The sequence below is a fragment of the Miniopterus natalensis genome, chromosome 14 (assembly GCF_054644295.1).
Source record: "Miniopterus natalensis isolate mMinNat1 chromosome 14, mMinNat1.hap1, whole genome shotgun sequence".
Lineage (NCBI taxonomy): Eukaryota > Metazoa > Chordata > Mammalia > Chiroptera > Miniopteridae > Miniopterus > Miniopterus natalensis.
This window is the reverse complement of record NC_142094.1, coordinates 50,456,426-50,481,944: the sequence shown is the minus strand read 5'-3', so window position 1 is coordinate 50,481,944 and position 25,519 is coordinate 50,456,426. Positions and strand designations below refer to the sequence as shown.

The window sequence follows — 25,519 nt, the reverse complement described above, 5'->3', positions numbered from 1 at the left end:
CCCCCGCCCCCCCGCCCCTTCTAAGTCCCGCGGCCGGGCTTTCGCGACAGCAGATTCGACAGGAAGCGGCCTCTGGGACAGCGTTCTAGAAACTGTAAGAGAACCACCCCCCGGCCCTGTCGCTTTTAGGACGTGAAATAAAACACAGTGAATCCGCAGGACTACAAAAGGGCCCAGATTTCCACCCCCCCCCATTTTTTTTGAAGTCCGGCTCTTAGACCGGAACCAGCCGATTCGACACGGCGCCGGTGGCGGGAAGCAGGCCCGCCGAGACCGTGCAGGTACGGGAGTCGGGATATCCTCAGGGGACAGGCTTTTCCAAGTGGGGGTGGGGGTGGGGGTGGCGTGTGACCGGCCAGCGGCTTTGGCTTGTACACAGGTACAGTCATTTGTCGCCCTGCGCGTGTGGAAAGTGCGGGCGCGAATAGAGTGTCAGCAGCGGGAGGGGGCCCGCGAGGGAGCGGGCGCAGCTGGGGCTGCTCCCGGGGGTGCCGGCGGCAGGTGGGCTGCGGTGGCGCCGGGCTTCCGCCCCCTCCCCGCAGGCGGAGGGCTGTGATTGCGGCCCCTCGCTCCCTGCCCGGGCGGGGGAGGCCGCGGGCGTGGGGCCGAGCCCTGGCGCCTGGGCGCTGAGCTGGCGGCGGACAGGGCCGGCCACCGCCGCGGCCCGGAGCTGGGAGGGTGGCCCGCGGCGGGCACGACCTCACACCCAGGAATTTGTGTTTGTCTGTTGTGCAGTGTCTGTGCATTGCTGCCGGAGGAAGATGGTGGACTGACCCAGGAAACTGCAGCGGTCGAATATCCACGAGTCATGGATACGGGCAGTTACGTTTACCGGCAGTGACACCCTTCTCCTGGCAGTGACACCCTTCTCCTGGCAGTGACACCCTTCTCCTGGCAGTGACACCCTTCTCCTGGCAGTCACACACTTCTCCTGGCAGTCACACACGTCTTTCACTATGGGGGGCCCAGTGCTGTTTAGCAGATTGAGGTAGCCAGCTAGTGCTCGAGCCCCTTGCCCGGGACTTGCGTGGGTTTGTGAGTTGTTAGGACAGTCGCCCAGTTGAAAGGAAACTGGTAGGAGCTTTATAGCAATTTCCCAAAGCTCATTCTGACTCCTCTTCGAAAATTAAGGTTTAATTTTCCAGGTATGACTGATGATTATGTTTATGAATCAAGCCCTGGAAAAGGCGAGGTACCTGAAAAAGCGTAGCCACAGAAATAGGGAACTTCTCAGATGCTACCCCTGTGGTAGATTGTTGTGGTTTTATTGTCATTGGCCTGCTCAGGTTCAGGGTCGTGGGAATTTTGGTTTGTGGTGTGGTGGTGGTTTTTTCCCCCCGGCAAAATAATTCCATTTTGAATTTTTGTAACAAGAAGTAGGCTCTCAATTTAATTTAGATTAGTGCTGCTTTGATGATAAAAATCTATTTGCCATGTTGGAAGATACTTTTTCGGAAGAAGACATCTGGGAATACAGAAGAAAACCAAAACCGGGGCATCCAAGTAGTTGCTCTCAGAACATTCCAAAATCTGTTGAAAAAGCAACAGACGGAAAATGCCAGTCAAAACGAAACAGAAATAAAAGAGCTGTGGGAGCTAAAGAGAAGGCAAAGGACCCCGAAACGTGCCTTGGAGAAACAGACAGTCAGACTTCCACAGTTTCTAGTCAGAGTTCTAGTTGTGGCGATGGCAACCAGCAGTCCCAAGGCAAGACCACTCCAGGAAAGCACTGTAGGACTCACAAAAACAAACAGGTGTCTCCAAAGACACGACCAGTTCATGAGGGTTACTGCCCAAACTGCCAGGTGCCTTTTTCCTCCTTGATAGGCCAGACACCTCGATGGCATGTTTTTGAGTGTTTGGATTCTCCTCCAGCCTCTGAAACAGGTAAGATTACAAAAAAGACAGTGGTTTTTAAATAGGCCCGCTGTAGGCCAAACATCGGTCCAGTGAAACAGGCAAGGGAAGCATTAAACCAAAAGACAGATGAGACGCTAGAGGTGTAAGTGACTTAAACCTAGAAGCAATCAAGGTAATGCATGTGTACCTTTCTTGAGAAGGGTAAAAAGAGAGCAGCCAATGGTATAATTGTAAAGAATGCTGCAAACCTGAAAGCAGTCTAAATGCATTTTATTTCATAAAAGCCCCTAAACATCTCAGTTGTTTTCCATAAACGCTAATTGAGCACATATTAGCTACCTTCACTCGGTTTACTTGCTTGACTCTCACAACAACTGCATGAGGTAGTGGTATTGACATTTTATAGATGAGGGTTCTGAAAAGTTAAACAACTTGTTCGTTTTGTTATCTTTTATGAAGCAGACTTTTAGAGAATTATGAATATAATCCAGTCTTCTAAATGTGGTTGTGTTGGATGCATCATGCTAATGTACAGGAAGTGGAACTGGGAGGGAGTCTCAGGTTACTAAGGTTCTAATAAAAATGTAACAATTGGTAACTGAAGTAAAGCTATGTTTTTGTCTTTTAAAACATCTAATAAATGTAATGTTTAAAATGTAGAAAATCCAACTTGGAGTATTTGGAAAATGGGTTGTGTTGATTTGTATGTTTTAAAGTTATCATATATACGGTACAGTGATTTTTAAATCTCAAAGAATTAAAATTCAGTAAAGTAAAAATAATACTCAGCATGGCTTTCATGTTAAGTATGATCCAGAAACCATTTTATTATTAACCTCTGTCATTTTGAAGTTCTGCATGAAGATGCAAAAGAACTCTTAAAATTTGGCATCAGCCTTTCTTATAAAAGTATAGCAAATGAAAGCCTTATCAAATGCTAGTAATTTGCTTTTAAGTGGCCTGAAAACCAGAAATGGAAGTTGGAGTCCCATGGTGAACACATCAGGGTGAAATGTCTTATAGATGAAACCACCTCAAAGAGATTCTTCTTTCTTTTTTTACTGACTAAACTCTTTTGAATAGTCTCAGACGGACTCTTCTTGAATTGAACTCTGTTCTATAACAAATACTTTTTGAGGTGGTTTTCAGTTAAGTTTTAAGCAACGAAGTCTTCTAGTTTAATGTAACATCCTTTTTGGGGGGAAGAAGGGATCATTATTTTTATAAACCAGGAAATAAACATACTTGGGGATATGCCAAGATGGTTTACAGAATGGTACTCAATCGTAATGGTATGATGGGGAATAGTTTCCGTATTATTATTAACCAGTATATCAAACTGAATTTCAAATCTTAGAACAGAATCTAAATTGTCCAGGGTATGAACCACTCTAACTAATTAAGGTTGTTATTATTAAATAATGGAAGCTAATTGGCTACTAAATCTGTATTGCTCCATAAGAAAAATTTGGAGTAGAACTTCTGTGAGAGAGAGATCAATCTTCTTTATTCTTTATTGCCTGAGCAATATTGAACAAGTGCAACTGATGGTATCAGTTTGTAGCACCCAATTAAGAAATAAGTAATGCAAGCAGGACATGGATTTTGAAGGAGCTCATATTTGTTTGACTTAAAAATAATAACTAGCACCTTGCAAAAACAGACTGGATTACTGTTATTTTATGCTGATCTTTTGATTTGTGTAAAGATAGTTGTCCTAAGGCCTCAAAGTAGGGCTGATGATTTTACATGTACGTGTTAATTTATGATGCTAATACTGTCAAAACTTAGTCTGTGCTATGAGACTGTAATACTTTTTTTCTTTATTACAATTTTCAGAGTGTCCTGATGGTTTTCTGTGTACCTCAACAATTCCTTCTCATTACAAGAGGTACACTCACTTCCTGCTAGCTCAAAGTAGGGCTGGTAATAGTCCTCTTAGCAGTCCATCCCATGGGGCAGGGGCCAGTTTCAGTGCGACTGATTCAGGCTTTCTTTGTAGCCTTGAGGAAAGATGGTCTCCATATCAAAAACAAACTGAGAACTTAAAAAATGTTTCAGTTGATCCCTTGTTGGTGACACAGTGTCTAGGAAAATCTCAGTCCCCAACTGAAACGAAGAAAAAGATTTCCTCTTCGGCAAATATCCAATCTTCCCAACAAGCCCCACAGTTTGTACAATGTGTTAATAATGACAAACTGGTAGGAGTTGGTTTGCCTCTTGCTGAAAATTTAGAAAGCCAAAACAACTCAGAACACACAAATTTGCCATGGCCAGAAAATGACTTGAGCGACTGTGAAATCTCCTATTCTCCTCTTCAAAGTGATGAAGAAACATACGATATAGATGAAAAGCTGGATGATTCACAGCAGGAACTGTTTTTTACAGAAAGCTCTAAAGATGACAACCTAGAAGAAGATGACAATAGCTGTCCTTTGTTTAAAAAAGCCCACTGTCCCTTACTGAGGGATCAGGAGGAGAGCGGCCCCGAAATGAAGAGCTTCTTAACTCAAGATAAATACAATGAAGGATTGTATAAATACTACACTCTGAATGATTCTTCTGAACTTCTTTTAAAAAATGATAATATTTTGTATCATGATCCAGTATATGCTGCTAATTTCTTGTTTCCACCTGCATTAGCAGGAGGGCTTGCTGCTGCTAGTTATCAAGCCACTAAAGCAAAACCTGATGAGCCAGAATTGCACTCATCTCCATCAAATAAACAGAAACAGATAATTGAAGAGTCAGCTGTTTACAATCAATTTTCTCTTCCATTACTTAAGAGTAAAATGTCAAAACCTTTTGAAAGCCAGGCCCGAGGAGGGTGCCTTTCTTTCCATCCAAGCCAAAGTAAAATTAAAGAATTATCAAGTAAAAATTTCAGTGCGAAGAATAGTACTAACTCAGCATGTTCCTGCAGAAAGGCATTAGGTGGTATGCTAGACAGTCAAGTTGCAGTTTTAAATACAGAGACAGCTTCGAGCACACCTACTTCTCCTAAGTCTCTGAAAATGGTGCCGTCCGGTTCTCAGTGCAATGCTACACAGCCTTCTACCAAGGTAATGAAGCAAATGGATATAGGTGTGTATTTTGGTCTACCACCTAAAAGAAAAGAAGAGAAAGTGATGGGGGAAAGTACATTAGAAGGGATGAACTTAAATCCAGTTGTAAGTCCTAATAAAAAGAGGTCCGGGCAGTGCAAGAGGAAAGCAGAAAAATCTTTAAGTGATTCAGAATTTGATGCCAAGGATTTGAATGAGAATTGGCAATCTGTGGAACCTAGTAAGAGGGCACAGCATCAAAGAAAGAGACTTAAAAAGTCAGACTCACAACCGTTAGGAACACCTCAGAAGAGGTCAAATTACCTTGTTAACAAGACGAAAGCTGGAGCAGTCAATTTAAGCAAAGACAAAGGTTTCATAAAGTCAGCCGGTGGTGGGCTGCAGAGAGGCCACAGGAAGATCCCAGACTCATCTGCCGCAGAATTAAGAAGGACATGTCCATTCTATAAGAAAATACCTGGTAAGCTGAAATATCAACGCTTATTGTATCTACAGAGAGTCAGCTTTTTAAAATTTCACGTTCATTGCCCAGTGTGTGTGTTTGCATGAAACAGTTTTGGGTATGTATTTCCTATGATACTTCACTGACTTGTTACGTAGATTTTTGTGTGTGTGTGTTTAACCTTTTTTGCTCCATTCGGTGAAGTTTTATTCAACATATTCTATGTACGTGATACTGTACTAGTTAGGTGGGTGTTATAGATTTGACAAAGACTAGTAAAGATCAGATTAATACAGGAGGAGGAAACGCTCCCTATAAAATAACTATAATAAAAGACAGTCTCTAAGCATCTCTAAGGAGAACTGCAAAGCACTAAATAGCTTCAAAGAAGGACAATGCCACAGGTTATATAGGTCGTCATAAATGCCAAACATTTTTAAACCACATCATAACTTAGTTTCTCAGCTTTTTCATATGCTTGTGATTTTTCATGTCTTCATAGGTGAGTTAGTGGGAAAATGTCTGGTGAAAGGAATTTTTATATTGAAGGAACCAGTAACTCTTCTTAAAAGAATATAAAAGAAAACTGCCGAAATACACTTGGTTTCAAAAAGATTTTTCAAGTGCTCTATTGATGATTTAGAGCTATAATTTGTTCAAAATATTTATGTAGAGAATAGCATTTTGTCCATCATAGCTCTAGTTTTGCTTTTAATAATTATTTTGATTGACATTTCTGTACTTTAAACCAGTCTAAACTATACCATGTGTTGATAAGTCTCAATAGAATTATTTGCTTATTTACTTGCATATAATTGGGTATTTTTTTCATGAACACATTTTAGAACAGCTCAGCCTTTTTAACTTTTTTTTTAATTGCTCCTCTAGAGAGACTTTTTAGGCATTTTGTGTGTTTGTTTCCCTCCCTCTTTCCCACTCCTCACAATGAAATTCAAATAGTACTGACGTACTTTTTATCTGTTATTGTACTGTGGCCCTTTGGAGGACCTCAAACCATTGTAATATGTAAGATTATTTGGGGCCTTCAATCATTTTTGCCACCTTAGCATTCATGTTTTGGAAGAGTTAGCATTCTCCTTTGGCTATTTTGCAGCAGTAAAGGAATTTAGGTGACTAGTAAGTATCGGGAAAATATTCCAAGAAATAATACTCAAAGTAAAACAAAGAAGTTATTGGTTTGTAGTTTAGTATTTTGATTTTTTCGTATAATTATTTAAAAAAGCATATACTGGGATATTTAGTGGAAACTTACAAGACTCATTTTCATCTCTAGTATCACCTTTTGCTGACTAACCTGGTGTAAGTTTTAAATTAAATTGCAAAGTTAACTTAGAAGTGAGATGTGAAGACATTCGAGGGTTCAGTATTTGTAATCAAGTTGAGTTATCTTTTTCTTGGTTGGCGTTGCTCAAGCAGCTGTGTTGGTGTTCTCATTGCAGGAACCGGCTTTACCGTTGACGCCTTCCAGTATGGCATGGTTGAAGGTTGCACGGCCTATTTCCTCACGCATTTTCATTCTGATCACTATGCTGGATTGTCTAAAAACTTCACATTTCCCATTTACTGTAGTGAGGTGAGTTTTAGTATTCTAAATTATGCATTTGTAGAATGCAGTGAATTTCTAAGCAATTTGGTTAAAAAGGAATAATTAAAACTGTAAGATCTATCAATCTACTAGACAAGATATGAGAAAACAGATTCTGTGTTGATATTCTAGAATTGAATGTGTTATTTTCAATAGTTACAAAAGTTTTTAAAAAAAATATGCTTTAGTATGTGGAAATAATAAACTACTTCACAGTGTACTAAAGAAAAATCTAAGTTTTGTTTAGTAAACATTAACTGAGTGCCTAAAAAATAATTCAAGGCCAAGTACCTAATTTAAAGGAGCTTACACCCTTAAGGGATGCGTTCACAAATAATACCCGATGGGATCAGTATTGCAGTAGAAAAGTGAATGGAGTGCCAGGAAGTAGGGAGAAAGGAATGCTCTACTCTGTCTCAAGCTAAGGTTAGAGAGGATTTCGTGATGCAAAAAATAGTTTGAACTAATTATTGAAAGGTGAACATTTTATTGCCTACTGCTACAGGCTTTGGTAGAATTTGATTTAATTCTCACAGCGTTCTTGAGTTATCCTCTTTATATTGATGAAGTAACTGAAGCTTGAAGAGGTTAAGTGACGTGCCCCCAGTCAGGGCTAGTAATGAAGCCAGAAGTTGAACACAGATCTGTTTGATTCCAGGACCAGGCAGAGGAGAGAGGAGAGAGCATTCCAGGTAGAGAGTGGAGTTTGTTATGTAAAGGCAGACACCTGAGAAATAGACCCATTCCAGGCACTTCAAGTATTTCAGAATTGCTAGACACAAGATAGGGAAATAGGAGATAAACCTGCATAAATGGGCAGGGGCCAGATCATGAAGGGTTTTGTATATCACGCCAGGGATGGACTTTTCACAGGTAAGAGAGAGCTGGTGACAGTATTTAAGCAGAGCATGACATAGCCATCTTCCTGGCATTTTGGAATGTTTACACTGGATTTAAGGGGGAGAACACAAGATTATTAAGATACTTGGGCTCTAACCAGGATATGAAATAAAATACTTATTTAGTGTTTTACTGGATCACCAATAAGCACATTGTGTTTTGCAGATAACTGGCAATTTGTTGAAGAGCAAACTTCATGTGGAGGAGCAGTATATCCATCCGTTACCAATGGACACCGAATGCATAGTGAATGACGTCAAAGTTGTTTTGCTTGATGCCAATCAGTAAGTATTAAAGGGTGTTTTTTTTTGGGAAATGGTTTCCCTCTTTTCCTCACTTTTTAAAAATTTATTGTTGACAGTATTACAGATGTCCCACCCCTTTTCCTCATATTTAAAAATGTAAAGTACTGTCACTATTTACATTGCAAAAATGGCAGCTGTTGACTTTCTTCTTTCTACCTTTCATAGAATGCTAGCCTCATGTACCTGAGAGATCATAGAGATTTAAAATTAAGTCTAAATTGAGGTCTCCTAAAATCGAGGCCAGTGCTCTTTCTTCAGGTCGCCTTTAAGTTGTCGTCTGCGAACTTTGCTGTTCTTTTTTTAATTACCAATTACAACTCAAGTTCTCTTTTTTTTAAGTCAACTTTATTGAGGTAAATAAAATGGACCAATTTTAAGTGTTTGCTGAATTTTGGCAAAAGTACACACCCATTTAATTTCTGCCGCAATAAAAATACAGAAATGTTTCCTTTCCCAAAGGTTTCTTTGTGTTCTTGCTCAGTGAATCCCCAGCCCCACCATTTGTTCTGTTTTGTATCACAATGGATTAGATTTGTCTTTCCTAGGGATTCATCTAAATGAAATTACACGGCATCTACTCTTTTATGTCTGGTTTCTGTCGCTCGTCATGTTTTTGAGATTCATCTACGCAATTGTGTTCCTTTTTATTACTGAGTAGTGTCTGTTGTATGGACACCTGACAGTTTGTTTATCCACTCACTTCTTGATGGACAACTGATTTTCGTTTATTGACTTTGTATCTCAAGATCTTGCTACATTTGTTCATTAGTTATAATAGGTTTTTCGTAGATTCTTGAAAATTTTCTGCATATCCAATCATGTCATCTGTAAATAAAGGAAATTTTGGTTTGCTTCTTACTTTCCATTTGGAGTGCTTTTTTCCCTCTTGTTTACTGTTGTGGCCCAGACCTTCAGTACAGTGTTGACTAGGAATGGTTAGAGCAGACATGCCGCCTTGTTTTTGATCTTAAGAGGAAAAGCTTTCACTCTTCCTCCATTAAAAATGATGTTAGCAGTAGATTTTTCACAGGTGCCTTTTATCAGGTTGAGGAAGTTCCCATCTGTTCCTAGTCTCCTGAACATTCATAATCATGAATAGTTGTTGAATTTTGTGAAATGCTTCTTTGGTATCAAGATGATCATATGATTTTTCCCCTTTATAATGTTAACATGGTAAAAATTACAGTGATGTACTTTTTGAATGTTAAGCCAGCCTTGCATTGCTGGGATAAACCCCACTTGGTCTTCCTGTTTTACCCCTTTAAAAAATACATTGCTGGACTTGATATGCTAATGAAATTTTATGTCTGGTTTTGTGATGGATATTGGTCTGTATTTTTTTTTATAACGCTTTGTCTGGTTTTGCTATCAGGGTAATGCTGGCCTCATGAAGTGTTCATTCCTCCTCTCTTTTCTGAAAGTTGGTTGTATAGAATTGGTATTATTTTTTCCTGAAGTGTTTGATAGAATTCCCCAGTAAAATAATTGGGGTCTGAAGTTTTGGAGCAAGGAGGTAAGAAGAAGGTTTTAATTACAAATGTAATTATTTCCTGTGTTTTCTTAAAATTCAAAATGAAAGTTCTTGTGTTTTGGCAGAATTTCCAAACCCCATTGTATCAGGGGTCCTTTAGACTCAGTGGCTCCTGAGAAGGACTTACAGGACTCAGCAAAGCTGCCAAACATGTACAACTTACAACGAGGAAGAAATATAGATTAAAGTCAGCCAAGGGAAAAGGCAAACGGGGTGGACCCAGGAGAAGCCAGGCACAAGTGCACAGGTGTCATCTTCTAGTGCGTAACACAGATGTGCCCAGTTCTCCCAGGAGCCATGTGTAATAGCACCTATGAGATGTTGCCACCCAGAGAAGCTCACCGGAGCCTTGTCCTTTTTACTGGGGGTCATATAGGCACTCAGCACCATGTGACTGACCTCAGCTACTCAGGCTCTAGTCCCCTGAGCAAAAACTGCTTCGCCAGCGATCACAGTATTGGCCTAAGCTGTTTGATCACACTAGTAACACGTGGCCCAGGCCTCGGGCGTACATAATGCACTCTCAGCAGCAGACTGTTCCAAGCGCTCAGAACTCCTCTTCAAGGGCTAGTCCTAAGGATGGGCCTTCCTTGGGGATGTGGAGTTTGAGAAACCAGGCCTGCCTTCTGGCACACCAGTTTCTGTGTGTGTGTTTTTTCTGATGTAAACTTCCTTAATTGAAGAGCTACACTTCCTCTGTCGCACAGTGCTCTGTCGTCGCCGTCAGCTACCGAAGTGTCTTAACTTGATACTGGGATAAGTACGCTTCCTTGAGGTGCTTGCCTGTGTTAAGACGGTTCTCTGCAATGTTTGTGTTCAGCTGCCCAGGCGCTGTCATGATCCTTTTCTGTCTTCCGAATGGTAACGCCATGCTGCACACCGGGGACTTCCGAGCCGATCCCTCCATGGAGCGTTCTCTTCTCGCCGGCCGGAGAGTGCACACGCTCTACTTAGACACCACGTAAGCGAGCTGCTTGTGCGCCTCCCTTTCCCACCGACGGCATTGCCATGTAGGTTAGGAATAATTTGAGCATTTGCCTAGGTAATCCAAACTATGACCTTTTGTCAGTTATCATCTGACAGCTACTTATCAGAGGGGTGCTGTTTGAAATAAAAACCATGCTTGCTTAAGGACAAATTTGGGATTACATGTCTTAACTGACTACAGCTCAATTTTTTTAAAAATAATTTCCTTTTGAAATATGGTTTATGTGAGAATCCTACTACTGAAACAACGAAGAAAAATTGGGATGCAGCTGTTAGGAAAGCACCCTTTTAGGTTACCCTTTCAACTGTCTGTAACTATAAAGTATAACTGTGAGGCGAAAACTGAGGCCAAAATATGACTCTGTTTCTGAGTATTCAGAATTTGTTTTTTTCTTAAGGTAATTTATAAGTGACAACTTTGAATTATTATTAGGTGCTATAACGTAACGGTATAAGCCTTCATCTTTTTATTATAGATTAAAATACCTCACCAATTTGTTAGAAATTATGTTACCTATTTCAACCTATTTCAAAGAGAAGGAGTTTGGGTGACATATTTTAGAAAAAGATGTTCTTTCTACATCCTGTTTGCGAACACTAGCTATTTTTCCATTCCTTTTTATATGCTTTAAACATCAGATAAATTAAAATAATAAGTCTTAAAAAAAGTTTCTTGTTACTTAGCACTATTCTACATACAATTGTGAATTTCTTTGTGGGTTTCTATAGGAGAAAGGATTAAGATTTTTCTCTATTCTAATGGCTGAACAACGAAAAGTTTTGAAAATTGGAAAAAAATACATTCTTTTGGTATTTGTACTTTGACTTTTATAGTGAAAAACTACTTAATTTTCATCTCAATATATATAGATAGTAGTTTGAGGGTTAGCTTTTCATTGGACATTATTGTTTTGAGGTAGCCCCACCTGGATTTGGTACATTCCTGTAACACTGTATATATTTCTGTATCTCCTAAGAAGAGAAGATGACCATGTGAATATTAACAGTTTAAAACTACTTTGTTAAATTCATGTTTCATTTCATCATTTTAATAATTATTTTTTTACCGTAGCAGAATTCTTTAGTTCAGAGATAATCCCTATCAATAGATTTTTCTTTGCTAGTGATTGGGGTTAAAAAAAAAAAGATTGAGGTTTATAATTCAGAGCTAAAATAGCTGGCTGGCTCAAAATATTCTTGAAGGGAAAAAAAGGCATTTCCTTATTTGAAGGTGATAAAAGAAACATAATGAGAAAAGTATACTGAAAATGCATAATCCCATCATGAATTATCAATAGCCGGTAACAAATATTTTACCCACAGGAAGTGCGATAACCTGCGCTGGTGTTAATATATTATACTGCTGTTGTATGCAGTTTTGCTAAAGCTTATTTTCTAAAATAGCATCCAATTTAATGCTGTGGCTTTCTTGTTGCTCTTTTTATAAGTACCATATTTCCATATTCCAGATATTGCAGCCCAGAATACTGCTTTCCGTCTCAGCAAGAAGTTATCCAGTTTGCCATCAACACTGCCTTTGAGGCTGTAACTCTAAACCCACGTACTCTTGTTGTCTGTGGCACTTATTCTATTGGAAAAGAGAAAGTCTTCCTAGGTGGGTGTTAGCTGTATCTAATTTACATTAATATATTATAAAGATCAGCTTCTTTTTGCATAAAGCCCTTTCGGTCTCTATTCTTGTGCTTGGTATTTATTTCCTGAAATGGTTCAGCATTACCTTTGAAGTTGAAGGAAAATTTGATGGAGTCCGAATCATTTAAACTTTGAAAGGCTTAACCGAATGGAAACATTTGATATGTGTTTATGGTAGCCTTTATATCTACAAAATGTTTATAGAGCAAATGCCCATGCTCTGTTCACATTTTAATAAACTTTGAAGATGTCTAGTATATAGTTGTGTCGCTGCATTCTTTGATGCTGACCATCAGTTAATTATCTTAGACAATAGTTTTAATTTTCCTAAATGATTTCTGGATATGTAACTGTAGTTTATCTAAATAGTACTGAACTGTTTTTTGAAGTACTTTCCATTTCTTCTTATCTATGGTCACATAAGGTCAAACATTAAGATATGAAGTGAGGAAGCCAGGGTTTTAACTCCTCCAAATTTGGTTTCTTCCCTTCTTCTACCCCTTTCTAGACATATTTTGTAGTTCTTAAATACTAGGTTTTTAAAAATAAATTCTTTGGTTTTCTCACAACTTATTCCACACATTTAAACAACAAAATTATTCAGCCTTTTTGAGATGTTATGGCAAAAGCGTGAATGTTTTGAATTTCTTTTTATTTGGTAAATTCTTATTTTAAATTTTACTATTTTTAACCTTTTTCTTCGCCTATAGCCATTGCTGATGTTTTAGGTTCAAAAGTGGGCATGTCCCAAGAAAAATATAAAACCTTACAGTGCCTCAATATACCAGAAATTAATTCCTTCATCACTACAGACATGTGTGGTTCACTGGTTCACCTTCTTCCAATGATGCAAATTAATTTTAAGGTAAGCATCCAAGAGACACGTCTTTAGGAGAAACTAGAAAAGGTGCTCTGATGACCGTAAAAGTAGAATTCCATTTGCCCGCATTTAATGTAGTGGGATTCAGTTACAATGAAGTCATCGCCTGTAGTAAATTTGCCCTAGAAAATCTTTTAAGGGGAATTTTAAATATTTTTAGTTTTTTGTGTGTGCATCTCTGTATTGTAATTCACATGCCCACCAGGAGCTTAGGAACTAGAGAACTGGCATAAGGGAGGAAACAAATGCATGAGAGAAGGGAATAATTAACGAAGTAAAGTTTCTGAGAAGGACCTGGAAACCCAGAGGGAGTCATTAGCCTTAAACAGGAAAAGGGTCACCTCTTCCTCTTCGGCAATTCCCTTGCAGCCTACAGCTTTTACAGACTGTTTGCACTGATACGCATTGCCGCCTTTTAGAGATCATATGTTTACAAGTCCAAACTTAACTGAGAATTTAATCTTCAAACAACTCCAAACTCAAGTGCCACTTTTATGATAGGAATTCAGATCAGTTTTAGTGACTCAGAAGTATTCATTTTGATACTGTTTTTTTCGAGCTAGTGTTTTGGAAAAAGAAATGATCTGAAATCATTGTCTACTTTTTCTGTACTTGTCATCTGTTGTTTGTATCACCTTCAGGAGACCTTCCCCTTCCTCCAATAAAGTGACCAGATGTTCATGACATTTTTGACGATTTCTTATCTTCAAAACACAGAGGAGAAGTTGATGTTTACCATGAAGCTATATTGTACTTAGTACTTAAAGCCATTTTTTTTACTAGCCAGAAATGGTTTTGTTGCGTCAGAACTAATTACTTTTTGTGAAAATATAACCTGATACAATTTCCAGGGTTTCTAAGTAAGGCATGCTTGAAAGCCGTAAAAACTAAATAATACCATTCTTGCTACCTAGTTCAACATCCCAATTTTATGTGCATTATGTGGAGTTGACTGCCACCCAAGTGACTAAATATGGTAAAACATTGTAACAGTCTTACAGATGATTATTTTTGAACTGAAGAAGTAATTCTAGTGGCATATACGGAAAGCATTTTTGTCACAAACTGGTTACCAATAAACAGACAAGTCATAGATCAGGCACTTTGAGTCCCTTAATAAAAATTCCTCATAATAGTAGGTCTCCAATTGTGGTGAATTAATGACAAGTGGCTGTTGGCAATCTTTTCTGTGTTTGGCTGATAGGATAATAGCATGTTTTTGTTTGTGGCACAGGTTAATATGTTTTTGTGGTAACTCTAATTTGTCTCACGAAAAGCAGAAATTCTCATTTAATTCTCCTGAGCGTTTTTGCAGAGACACATAGGAATGGATAAGTCTGATGACCTGTATTGAAAGTTGGGTTCTCAGTTTATGGTATTACGTGTATAATTGCTCTAAACCTCGGTTTCCTGTTACTTCCTTTTCTTTGTGAGGACAAGGGGACTAGGATTAGTAATTGAGCGAGTTGCACTGCATCAGCTAGACCCTAGACTAAGCAAGACAAAAAACTTGAAAATTTGCAAAGCCAGGGCTAGTGTAGTGAAAACTTACTTATATATCCATAACTTAACCTTTTTTGGGGGGAGGGGGGTAGTAGTTGGTAAGAAATATGACCGTTTAATGGTAGGTATTCCTGTATTGACTTCAGATTAATAAAAAGTCATTGTTTGATAAACAAGAGAAATGAAAGGATTATTATTAATTCATTAGTGAAATACAAATGCCTGATAAACATAATAAATGTTTAGCATCTTACTAGTAATAAAACATGTAAAATAACTATGCTATGTTTGTCTTTTACCAAATTCGCATTTTTTAAAGGTAATATTTCTATGCTGACATTCAGAGAAATTGGCACTCTCATCCACTTGGATAGTAGTAGAAATTAGGGGTAAATCCTTTAACTCAACAATCCTATTTCTAAATCCCATTTCTAAACTTACACTAAAAATTGAGTTCTTTGTGAAAAGGTCAAACTCTAAGGCTCCTAGGTGCCAATGGTGTGTTAGATGATGAGTCTTAGGGAAAGTTAAGAAAGGGCAGATAGTTTCCATTAAAAAAGACCCAGAAAGTGGGGTTTCTTGACTGTCTCCCCCCCAGGCTGTACGCTTCCAGAAGTGAAGGTGCTTCTCTTATCTGCCAGCCCCACACCAGCACCTGGCACTGAAGCTGGGACAGATACCTACTGGATGAGTCAATAGGTAGATGGATGAATGGATTCCAGCATCTCTTAGGACACTTTCATAGTTCAGAGTGTATATGATTAAGGAAGAAGGAGACTTGGAAATTCAAGATGATATTATGAGCAGTTTTGATTTTTTATTATTTTGAATAAAACTAGAATTTTATTACATATTTACACCAAGCCTTTGAAACTCTGGGTTTAGTCTTAAGACCAAGAGTGTTAGACTTTCTTTGGTATCCTTTTTGTATCCCTTGTGCCATTATTATCTCTTAACTGGACTTCTTTTATCTTTCAAAGATTGAACTCTGGTTAGTGATTTTCTAAGGATTTTATCAAATGGCATCACTTACAATGACTTTGGTTTGGAAAGTTTTATATTCTACTTCTGGTTAGTTAGGGAAGCATATTACTTCCAGTTGTACCAGCATAAAAAGTTTTAATATTATTCTAGCTCATATTTAAAGGTGGAAAAGAGCAATACATGAGAGAGTGCCACTGTGCATCTTTAAAATATATGTCTGTGTTGAGTATATGAAAGTATTTGTAAAAAAAAGAAAAAGTGTTTGTCTTTCTATTCTTCTGTCAACCCTCTGTCCATGCACGGGGATATTTTTGGGTTGATGTTTATCAGTGATAATATTTGTATTTCTAATATTAATTTCTTAATAGTGGTAGGATTTGGAGAGATGATTTTTTTGGTGGCTATCTGAATTGTAATTTTTGAACATATAATTACTTATGTTTAAAGTTGTCCCATCTTAGTTATTTTTTTCAGACTGTACTTCAGCATGCTTAACTTTAGATAAGTAAAGGTGAAAATATATTTTTTCAGTGATTTTATTTTATTTTTTGGAAGCAAGGCATTAGATCAGCAATTTTCAATCTTTTTCATCTCATGGCACACAAACTGATTACTACAGTTATGTGGCACACCAAGAAACATATTTTTTGCCCATCCGACAAAAAATAAGCGTAGTCTTGATTTCATTCACACCAGACAGCTGTTGTGTTGGCTGTTGTCATTTTTTTATCTGACAATCTAAGGGAAAGGAGGTCAGTGCCCCTGATTGAATAATCGGGTGTTGCATGTTTTAAACATTCTTGCGGCCGCTGGTTGAAAATCGCTGCACTAGATTGTCACAAGCTGAAATTTACCAAGTGAAACTTCCTGTGACCATGTCAGTGTAACACCTGTAATTGTTGTTTTATTCCTCAGAACCCATCTCCCCTGACCATTAGCTCGATGTCCTATTTTTATTTAACAGGGTCTACAGAGTCATTTGAAGAAGTATCATGGGAGATATGAGCAGATTCTGGCTTTTCGACCTACAGGATGGACACATTCTAACAAGTTGACGAGTATAGCAGATGTTGTACCTCAGACCAAAGGAAAGATTTCAATATATGGTACAATTATTAAATTTCCTCACTTTTAATGTTTGTAATCACATTTTTTAGAAGAGCCATAAAATTAAAGATGCAGGAGAAAGAGGCACAAAAGACTCTAATGCTTCAAGAGTTTCAGATCGCTCTGCGAACGCTGTACCTGCTTCTCTAGTACATCATCAGCTGATACAACGTAGCAGATAGACTTTGACTGATACAGATCGTGTTGCTTGAGGGATCAGTGACATGTAGGGGAGATTTTGGAACTACTTGAAACGGGGCAGGGGGCACAGTTGTGCGCTGCAGATTTCGATGGCGCTGTGCCCCTGAGAGCAGGAAAACAGTGGCTAGAGATAGCTGCAGCCGGAGTTCCAAGCTTGACTTGAATGTTTTCATCTCTTGGAGGAGGTTTACCGTTGTCCTCAGAATGGACTTACTACAGTAATGGCTGCTGGGAACATTGTTGATATGTCACTAGTCCAGTGACTGACTCTCAGCCTCTGAAGACCCTGCTTTACTCAGAACAGGACCCTTCCTCCCTGTTTCTGTGGTACTTGATCTTTAGTAGAGAAGATGAGGGATTTTGTTAGGGTTTAATATTTATTTACTTATTTATTTTATTCATTTTTTGCTTGTTTTCTGTATGCGCAAAGCTTGAGGACTGGAATCTGCCTTCTTACTCCAGAAATGAAGTGTCTCCTGTTTGTTCTTCAAATTTTACTCATATTTCTTCTAGGATTTTCTCGCAATTCATAGCTGAGCAGAGTGTTTAAAGGAAAGAATTATTTAAAAAGAAAAGCCTGATTATAAATACGAATCTATAGAAATGCATAGTATTGTCTACATATAAAAGTAATAGAATTTTTTAATGTTCAAAGTTTTAACATTTTAATGTTTTAATCTTTATTTTTTGTAAAAGATAAATTTTATTATCAAAACATAAAACATCAAGGAGTTTCTGACAAAAATACTTGGGATCACTTTCCTTTTCTCTATTATTTTATTTTGGGCTTGTGAATTTTTTTTTGTAATTTGATTTTTTTAGTAGGCAATCTTTTCTTTTGTGTTCTAGGAATTCCTTATAGTGAACACAGCAGCTACCTAGAAATGAAACGTTTTGTTCAGTGGCTCAGGCCCAAGAACATCATACCCACCGTGAATGTTGGCACCTGGAAGTCTAGGAGCACAATGGAGAAATGTTTTAAAGAATGGAAATTGGAAGCTGGATATTGACTGTTACCTTGAAGGACTCAGTAGTAGTTAAGTAACTTAGGTGTAGCTTGTTAGTAGTTAAATCTTTAATGATATATGAAATATACTTTATGTGAAAAACCTCACGAAGGTCACTCATACAGCTTATTTTCTTATCTACACTTGAATAACCTGTTCATGGTGCTGAGTGCCTCTCCGCATCATCAGTGATCACGGAGACTGGTCTCCCTAGGACCCTTGATTTTTGCCCCTGCCAATGGGGGTAGTTATATTCTGCATCCAGCCTTAACAGAGGAAATAAAGGCAGATTCAGGGACCAGTAGGATTCATTATAATGGATAATTAGATTGAAAGCATTATATATAAATAATTATTTGTCTTTAAAATTATTTAATGTGGAGCATATTTTTATGAGCAAAAGCTTTTATTTGATATGTATATATAAATTAAAAATTAACCTTAAATTCGCTGCACCGTGTCTTGGTTTTTAGGATTTATAACTGTGCCTTTCATATAATTTCATGAAACTCCAATACAAATAATTCAGCATTTTACTCTCAAGATAATGATTCAGAGGGCCTAGATAATCACCCAATAAAAGCTGGAGGAAAGTTTGCATGGTGATGTTTATCTGAGCTGTTTATTCAGGACGTCAGATAACCAAAAGTTTAGATTGCACTGGTTTTTTAAGTGAGATTATATCATTTATTTGTGAATCTTGATCTCTCCAACACAGATTAAATAACTAATCCAAAATGGAAATTTTAGGCCAATGCTCGTTAAAAATGTTTTTATGGGGTTTAAATATGAAAATGGCCAGCATAACGGATATATGCATGTGTGCATATGCATATTCTTACATCACCTCCAGCAGTGAAATTAATTTGGGGGGTTCTTAGTAAATGTTTTCATGGAAAAGTATTTTCAGTAATGACTTCAGTCACCAGAAAGATAGTATTCCCCATGAACTTTATTCATAAGCTTGGATTTTACTTTATAGAGGTAACGGCTATAGGGATCACATTTAGGGGAGGAAAAGCTTTTAGGGCCACAGTGGTAATGAAGCACTATGTTCTCAGTTGACTTCAATTCCATATTTAAAATATTTTAACTTGCTTGGGCTTGGCGCCTTACACTTTTTATAAATTACTAATTAAGAGTTATAATTAGAAAAAACTTTAAAGATTCTACAAATTTGATATTTTTAACGTAGAGGAGATGGCCAGATCTTTGGGGCCATTTTTATTTATTATTTGAGTAATAGTTTTTTCCTTGAATTACCACATTTCATTAGTAAAAAGATTCTTAATGATTTTGAATGTTTTACTTGGATAATCCAGGCATATTATTTGAGAGCAGCCGCAGCCTTTAATTATCCGGTACAGAAACATCTTTCTACACAAACAGCACCATTTGTGGCGGCTTGGAATGATTTTGTTCTGCTGCTGTTGCTGAAGACTATACAAAACCTCGTTTAGAGCCCATCCCAGAAAGTTTTATAAATCACAGTCACAAGTCACAATCACAACCGAGCTCTTCTAGGCTCTGTTGAGTGCTGTATATGAAAGTTTTAGTTCCAATACCTAACAGGTAGGTAAAAATTTTCAGTTTTAAAGTAAAATGGAAGAAGAAGAAATCTACTTAAATTAACCCAAACTAAATGGATGATAGCTCTGAGCATCCTACACGTGTGTAGAGAAGGAGCGGGGGAATGAAGTCAACACAGAGGAAACGTTTTCCTGTGTGTGCATTTGGGACGTCTCAGAAAGCTTTCACCGTCTTACCGACACTGAACATTCACTTACCAGATGCAGTGGTGGCAGGTGGGTTTCAAGTTCTCATGGCTTTGATGTAATAGGAAAATATTTTCCACGTGATGTCAATGTCTTTTAAATCTAAGTTATTTATCGCTTCCTCTATATTCACGTTCCAGTTTTCAGAACAACCAATTAAAATTAATGCTTTGTTCAGTTATGGAGTTACATTCCTGTGAACCAGATACATTCAGGATTTTCCTTAATTGGCCCTGAATAACCATCAATAACTAGACTGAGGAACTAAGGAGAGGGTTGTCCTCAGGTCCCCAAAATGACCTGTCTGGGAAGAGTATTGGCAGTGACTTGTAACTTTTCATTCAGTTTATCTGGTATTGATCTTAGAAAAATTCCACTAAAGAAATTATTGAAGTCAGCAAAAGCGTAAGTTAATAGTTATAGATAATAGAACAGTTTGGGCTTGAGAATAACTTTCCGTCTGAAAAGTTGGAAGCTTTTAACTTGGTAACCATTTTAATATGCTAAGTGTGTCTCATCTTTCCCTTAGTATCTCTGCCTTCCTCCCAAAAGTAGACAGTCTCTCTCTAGCAACTCACTCTCCCGGGGATTTCACAGCTCCATTTATAAATAATTTACAAGCCATTTGTTATGAAGTATACTAAGTATACACCACTGAGGCAGGAGAGGTGTCTAGGGTGCATTTTTTTAAGGCTGCCCCTGCACTTGCACCACCCTAAACCGAGTGCCTCCCTAAACTCTACACAGGGAACCTCTTGCCTCACCTTAGTCCCTGCTGGATTCATAACATCTAATTATGTTGGGGTTTTTTTTCCCTGTTTTGGTTTTCTAAATAAAATATTGTTATGACTTTGTTTTAGTATACATTGAAACATAAATATTACAACCTGAATTTAAGAGAGTACATTTTAAAGAACTTCCAGATTCACCAATATAGAGCTAATTAGCCCAGTTTTCTCTGAAGCACCAAAACCCAGATCCTGTGAGATCCTCACCCCAGGATTCTGCAGACACTTTCAGGGCAGCCCCCCTCACTCATTTTATGATCTAGTCCCTTTTCCAGTGTGTGGTCCAGAGCCAGTTCTAATAAATTGTAATGCTTGAATGAATCTGGAATAAATAGTGAAAAACCCGTCGATAGTTTCAGAACTTGACTTCCAAAATTCCCTTGTGTTTTTTCCAAATGAGAATAGTCTTACTGCAGAAGAACCACTGACACAGAAATGTATGGAAACTACTCAGTTGATTGTTGGTACATTAAAATGTCTTGTTACTTAGCGTCCACTTCCGTGTAGGAACAATTTAGAAAATAAACTTCTCTTCTTGGTCGAGCTATCACTTTAGTTGGTCACTAAATCAGTCATTGAGCGTTTGAATCCTCCCTCCAGGAACTTACATCCGGTCGATCAGCACTACTCACTGGTTAGTTGCTACGTCCCCACACTACTCTTGGTGGTGTGGGGATTTAGAAACGCCTAAGTACACTATTCACTTTGTCCTCAATATGATGGCTTATCTTTTTTCCTTGAAAAATAAGTCTCTTTTGTGATTTCAAAATGGAAAGCAAGAGCTTAAGATCATAAAATGGCAACAAAGTGGTGCTTTAATACATATTGGGTAATGTTATTAAGCTGCTTTTTTAAGTTTGTTTGAAAGAACTGTTTTGGACTTCCTGTTGTGGCTCGGAGCTCTGCTTGGGTATCACATGGGATAAGCAGATAAAATTGTAAATGTGCTAAAAGCAACAGTGTCTGGAAGGGGAATAAAGGCCACATACCCTTGTTTTGCTCAATCAGACACAATTTTTTTTATTAGTGTCTTTTATCCATGGAAAGAGCGCCGAACTCTTTTGTTTTTTTTAAACAGCTTTATTGAGATATAATTCGCATACCTTTTAAATTGTGCAATACAACGTGGTTTTTAGCACATTTACTGGAGTTGTGCAACAATTACAATAATCAATTTTAGATTAATTTTATCACCCAAAAAGAAATCCCATACCCATGAGCAGTTACTCCCTAGTGCTCTCCTCCCCTCCCTCCCAGCACCCACCTACCTTTTATCCTAGGCAATAACGAATCTTTCTGACTATAGAGTTTCCTATTCTGGAGATTTCAGATGAGTGGAATATAATGCATGGTCTTTTATGATTGACTTTTTTAACTTAACAGTGTTTCCAAGTTTCACCTATGTTTAGCATATATTAGTATTTCATTCCTTTTTATGGCCAAGTAATATTTCATTGTTTGAAAATAGCATATTTTATTCACCCATTCATCTGTTGGTGGATATGTGGGTTGTTTCCACTTTTTTTTCTGTTCTGAATTATACTGCTTTACCTGCTTTAACATTTGTACAAGTTTTTGTGTGGAGATATATTTTTATTTCTCTTGGATATATACCTAGAAGTGGAATGGCTGGGTCATATGGTAGCTGTGTTTAAGTTTTTTAAAAACAGGTTTTTATTGATTTCAGAGAGATGAAGGGAGAGGGAGAGAGAGAAACATCAATGATCAGAGATCATTGATCAGCTACCTCCTGCACACCCCCTACTGGGGATCGAGCCCGCAGCCTGGGCGTGTGCCCTGACCGGGAATCTAACCGGCAACCTTTTGGTGCCTGGGATGATGCCCAACCAACTGAGCCACACCAGTCAGGGCTACTAACCCTTTTTGAAAGAGGACACTTTACAGAAAACTCAGTTAAGTGATTCTAAAATGTATTATTTAAACTGAAGCAAAATAGTTTTATAGACTTTGGTCTATGTTTGCTAGAAGATGATGATGTTTAATAATGACAAGCCTACAGTTTTAGTCCAATGGGAATAACCTGAGTTAATAACAAGGTAAATTCAAAATGCATAGCAGCATTCCAGGGATCATGAAGTGGTTATATGCAGTGCAGTGCAGGTGAGACAAACTCGCTGCCTCGGCTTGCGGAAGGAAGCTAAATGACCTTTATAATTCTAAGTTGGACAGGAAGGTGAGATAGGAAGGTTTTGAATATCAGGATAGATAACACCAGCTGACCTTGAATAAGGGATGTCATTTACGAAAATGGCCCATAATGGGGGTGCGAATAGATAAGTATACATCTTGATCCAGTTTTTAAACTTTAAAATAAGCTAGATAATGAAATAACTTGTTGGGTCTCGTTTAGCCCTAAATCCTATAATCAGATGATTCCTGGTTAACATCACAGTTTTTAAAAGTACATAATAAAAGCATAGTGTTTTAAATAGCTCAGCTATTTACATGTCATGAGAATAGATAATCAGCCAAGAAACCTTTTGTTTCAAAGCTGTTGACTTTTATATAAGAACTCTATACTTATTCCAGGTTGTGTCCTAGTGATTTATTCATATGTATTAAAATTTTAAACACCTTTCTGACAAAGAACAGGTGAGAGAAGTCAGGAGTCGGTAGAAGGTCAGCATACAGTTCTTTTTATCACCATTGGAAGTGCCTGGGCAGGAGGAAACAGAGGGGCTTGGTTACATTACCCTTGCTCTGCCAAATACACAGTTGAGGGAAATGTTCAGCATCCTTTTGCTACGTGTCTGCGTGTAGGCTGGAAATGATGCTCAACGTTCACTGTGCTGCCTTTTCATCTACTTGATATTTAATGATAGAACCTTGAAATCTTTGTTAATACATAGTATGAAAAAGGTTATTTGAATCCTCATTGGGTGACTTAGTATATTCATTTGGGGAACATTTACTGGATGCTAATTGTGTGTAAGACACTGTGCAGGGCAGAGGAAGGGGCTTGGATTCCTTAGGGGTATCATCAGAGACCAGGTATTATCAGACTAAAGGGACCCATTGGCCTGCACGCATCAAAGCCCAATCAAACGCTAACAGTAGTTTGCAGCCAAGAAAGTTAGGGTTCTTTACTTGAGGACATGGTGCCAAGCCCGGGGTCACAGGTAAGCTAGTGTGAAAAGACCTGGCTCCCTGATAGTTTCCAGGAGATGGGTTATATAGGGCAAGATCATTGATCACAGTGGCTAAAGGAGTTGGGGTCGTGGGGTCTCCTGATGGGTTGGGGCCCGGGTAGGAGCCACTGAAGCATGTTAAGCAGGGATGGTGTGTTAGGCTTTAGGCAGATCCCTCTCCCTTACTGTGGAAATGGTTTGAAAGGCAAGTCTAGAGTCAGAGAAACGAGCTGAGAAGCAATGGAAGCAATCACGGAGAGAAATGATGGTACCCCAAGTAAGAAAATGACAGTGGGTTTAGAAAGAAGGCGGCTTCTGGAGGACAGTGTTAGCAGGACCGCTGAGTGAGGAGGTGTCCGTGACTGCAAGCGCCAGGAGGCAAGGGCCATTTTGACCCCATTTACCCCTCCGTCCCGGGGCCTGCCTCGCACAGTCCCTGCTGCGTGTTGACACTCAGTAAACACTGTGATCTCCAGAAGAGGGAAGAATCAGAGTGAGGCTCGAAGCCGGGCCAGGTTACCGGGTGAATGAGGGCTGGTTCCTGAGCAGGAGCGCACAGCGTGGAGGGGACCCGTAAGTGGCTTGGACTGGTTGAGTTACAGATTCCTGGTGCTCATTCACGCGAAGTCAGTCAGCGAATCGTTGGATCTCCCGGGCTGCAAGATCTTGGCTGGAAATAGGGTCGAGAGTCATTAGCATAAAGATGGTACCTTGAGTCAGAGGGGGAATAATATTTCATCGGAATATATACCTAGGGTGAGAGGAGAAGATAGGACAGAGCCTCTCAGCAGCTGCCAAATTAAAGGGCAAAGGCCATGAAGGAGAGGAAAGGGGAACAACCAGAGAGACAAGGGGAAATGGGGTGTCACAGAAGAAGGGACAGTCAGCAGTGAGGAATGCTGCCAATAGAGCATGAAGATCGGCTCTGAAAAATGCCTGTGCGTTTAGAGCAAAGAGGCGGTTAGTGACCATCGCTTGGGGAGTTTTAGAATATACAGGAAAATTAGAGATTGTGAACCATTTTACTGTATTAAGGAGACCGAGGGGGTCATCTACCACCTTTACCTCTTAGTCCCCCCCTTTAATTTTAATGCATCCCTGAACTTGTAGCCACTGCAGAATTATCACCTTATCAGAGTTCCAGTGACTAGTTTGGCAGCGGGAGGTTTTTCCACTTGGTCACATTTGTAATCAGTGTATTATCGGTGAGCTGACAGGGACTTGTTTGTGCTGATTCAAGATGTGGCTCTTGCAAAACCAGTGCTCGAAATGCTTGGCGTTCCCTGCTTTATGGTTATAGCCCCAGTTCCTGCGTGTCTTGTTCATCTTTCCTAGAATAAAAATACACACGCACACACACACACACGCAGATCCAGAAAAGGATAATAGATTTTATAACTAAAAACTATCCTGCTGTCATAGTCTCGATTGTTGATTGACGTTTGGATCATGTACTTCTCCAAAGTTTCTTGGCTAAGGATATTTGCAGCCATGGTTATTTTCTGCATACGGCTCCCCCGCCTTCTTCCCCCAAGCCATCAATTTTCTTTTTATCACAGCTCCATAATATTATTACTTTTTCTCTACAATTAACCAGCGCTGTTTCTTGCTTCTACTTAAACATCATTAAATCTGTTATCTTTCCCATCTTGTATTTCATGACTTTCTTTTTATAGTAACTCTTGGGAGCAAATTGCATAGGAACAGTCAGGGCATGATGTTCTGTGGTGGAGTGTACTGTGTTCAAACGAAATGCTTCTAATTGTATACCGCCTG

At 38.7% G+C, this 25,519-nt stretch overlaps 1 protein-coding gene across 1 annotated transcript; it reads left to right on the top strand.

Annotated features, from left to right (window-relative positions):
* Positions 1-28: 28 nt before the first annotated feature.
* On the top strand, positions 29-18,482 carry DCLRE1A (DNA cross-link repair 1A). Its single transcript, XM_087823963.1, has 10 exons — positions 29-281; positions 736-1,887; positions 3,700-5,385; positions 6,828-6,961; positions 8,039-8,157; positions 10,530-10,670; positions 12,166-12,311; positions 13,060-13,214; positions 16,681-16,822; positions 17,874-18,482. The coding sequence occupies exons 2-10, from the start codon at positions 1,434-1,436 to the stop codon at positions 18,032-18,034; spliced, it is 3,138 nt and encodes a 1,045-aa protein (XP_087680089.1). The 5' UTR covers positions 29-281; positions 736-1,433; the 3' UTR covers positions 18,035-18,482.
* Positions 18,483-25,519: the final 7,037 nt, after the last annotated feature.

Excerpts from the sequence above, each read along its gene's own strand:
- DCLRE1A (XM_087823963.1), top strand. The coding sequence starts at position 1,434 with ATGTTGGAAGATACTTTTTCGGAAGAAGACATCTGGGAATACAGAAGA. Across the intron at positions 6,962-8,038 it reads TTCCCATTTACTGTAGTGAG|ATAACTGGCAATTTGTTGAA; the intron begins GTGAGTTTTAGT and ends TGTGTTTTGCAG. Across the intron at positions 10,671-12,165 it reads ACGCTCTACTTAGACACCAC|ATATTGCAGCCCAGAATACT; the intron begins GTAAGCGAGCTG and ends TCCATATTCCAG.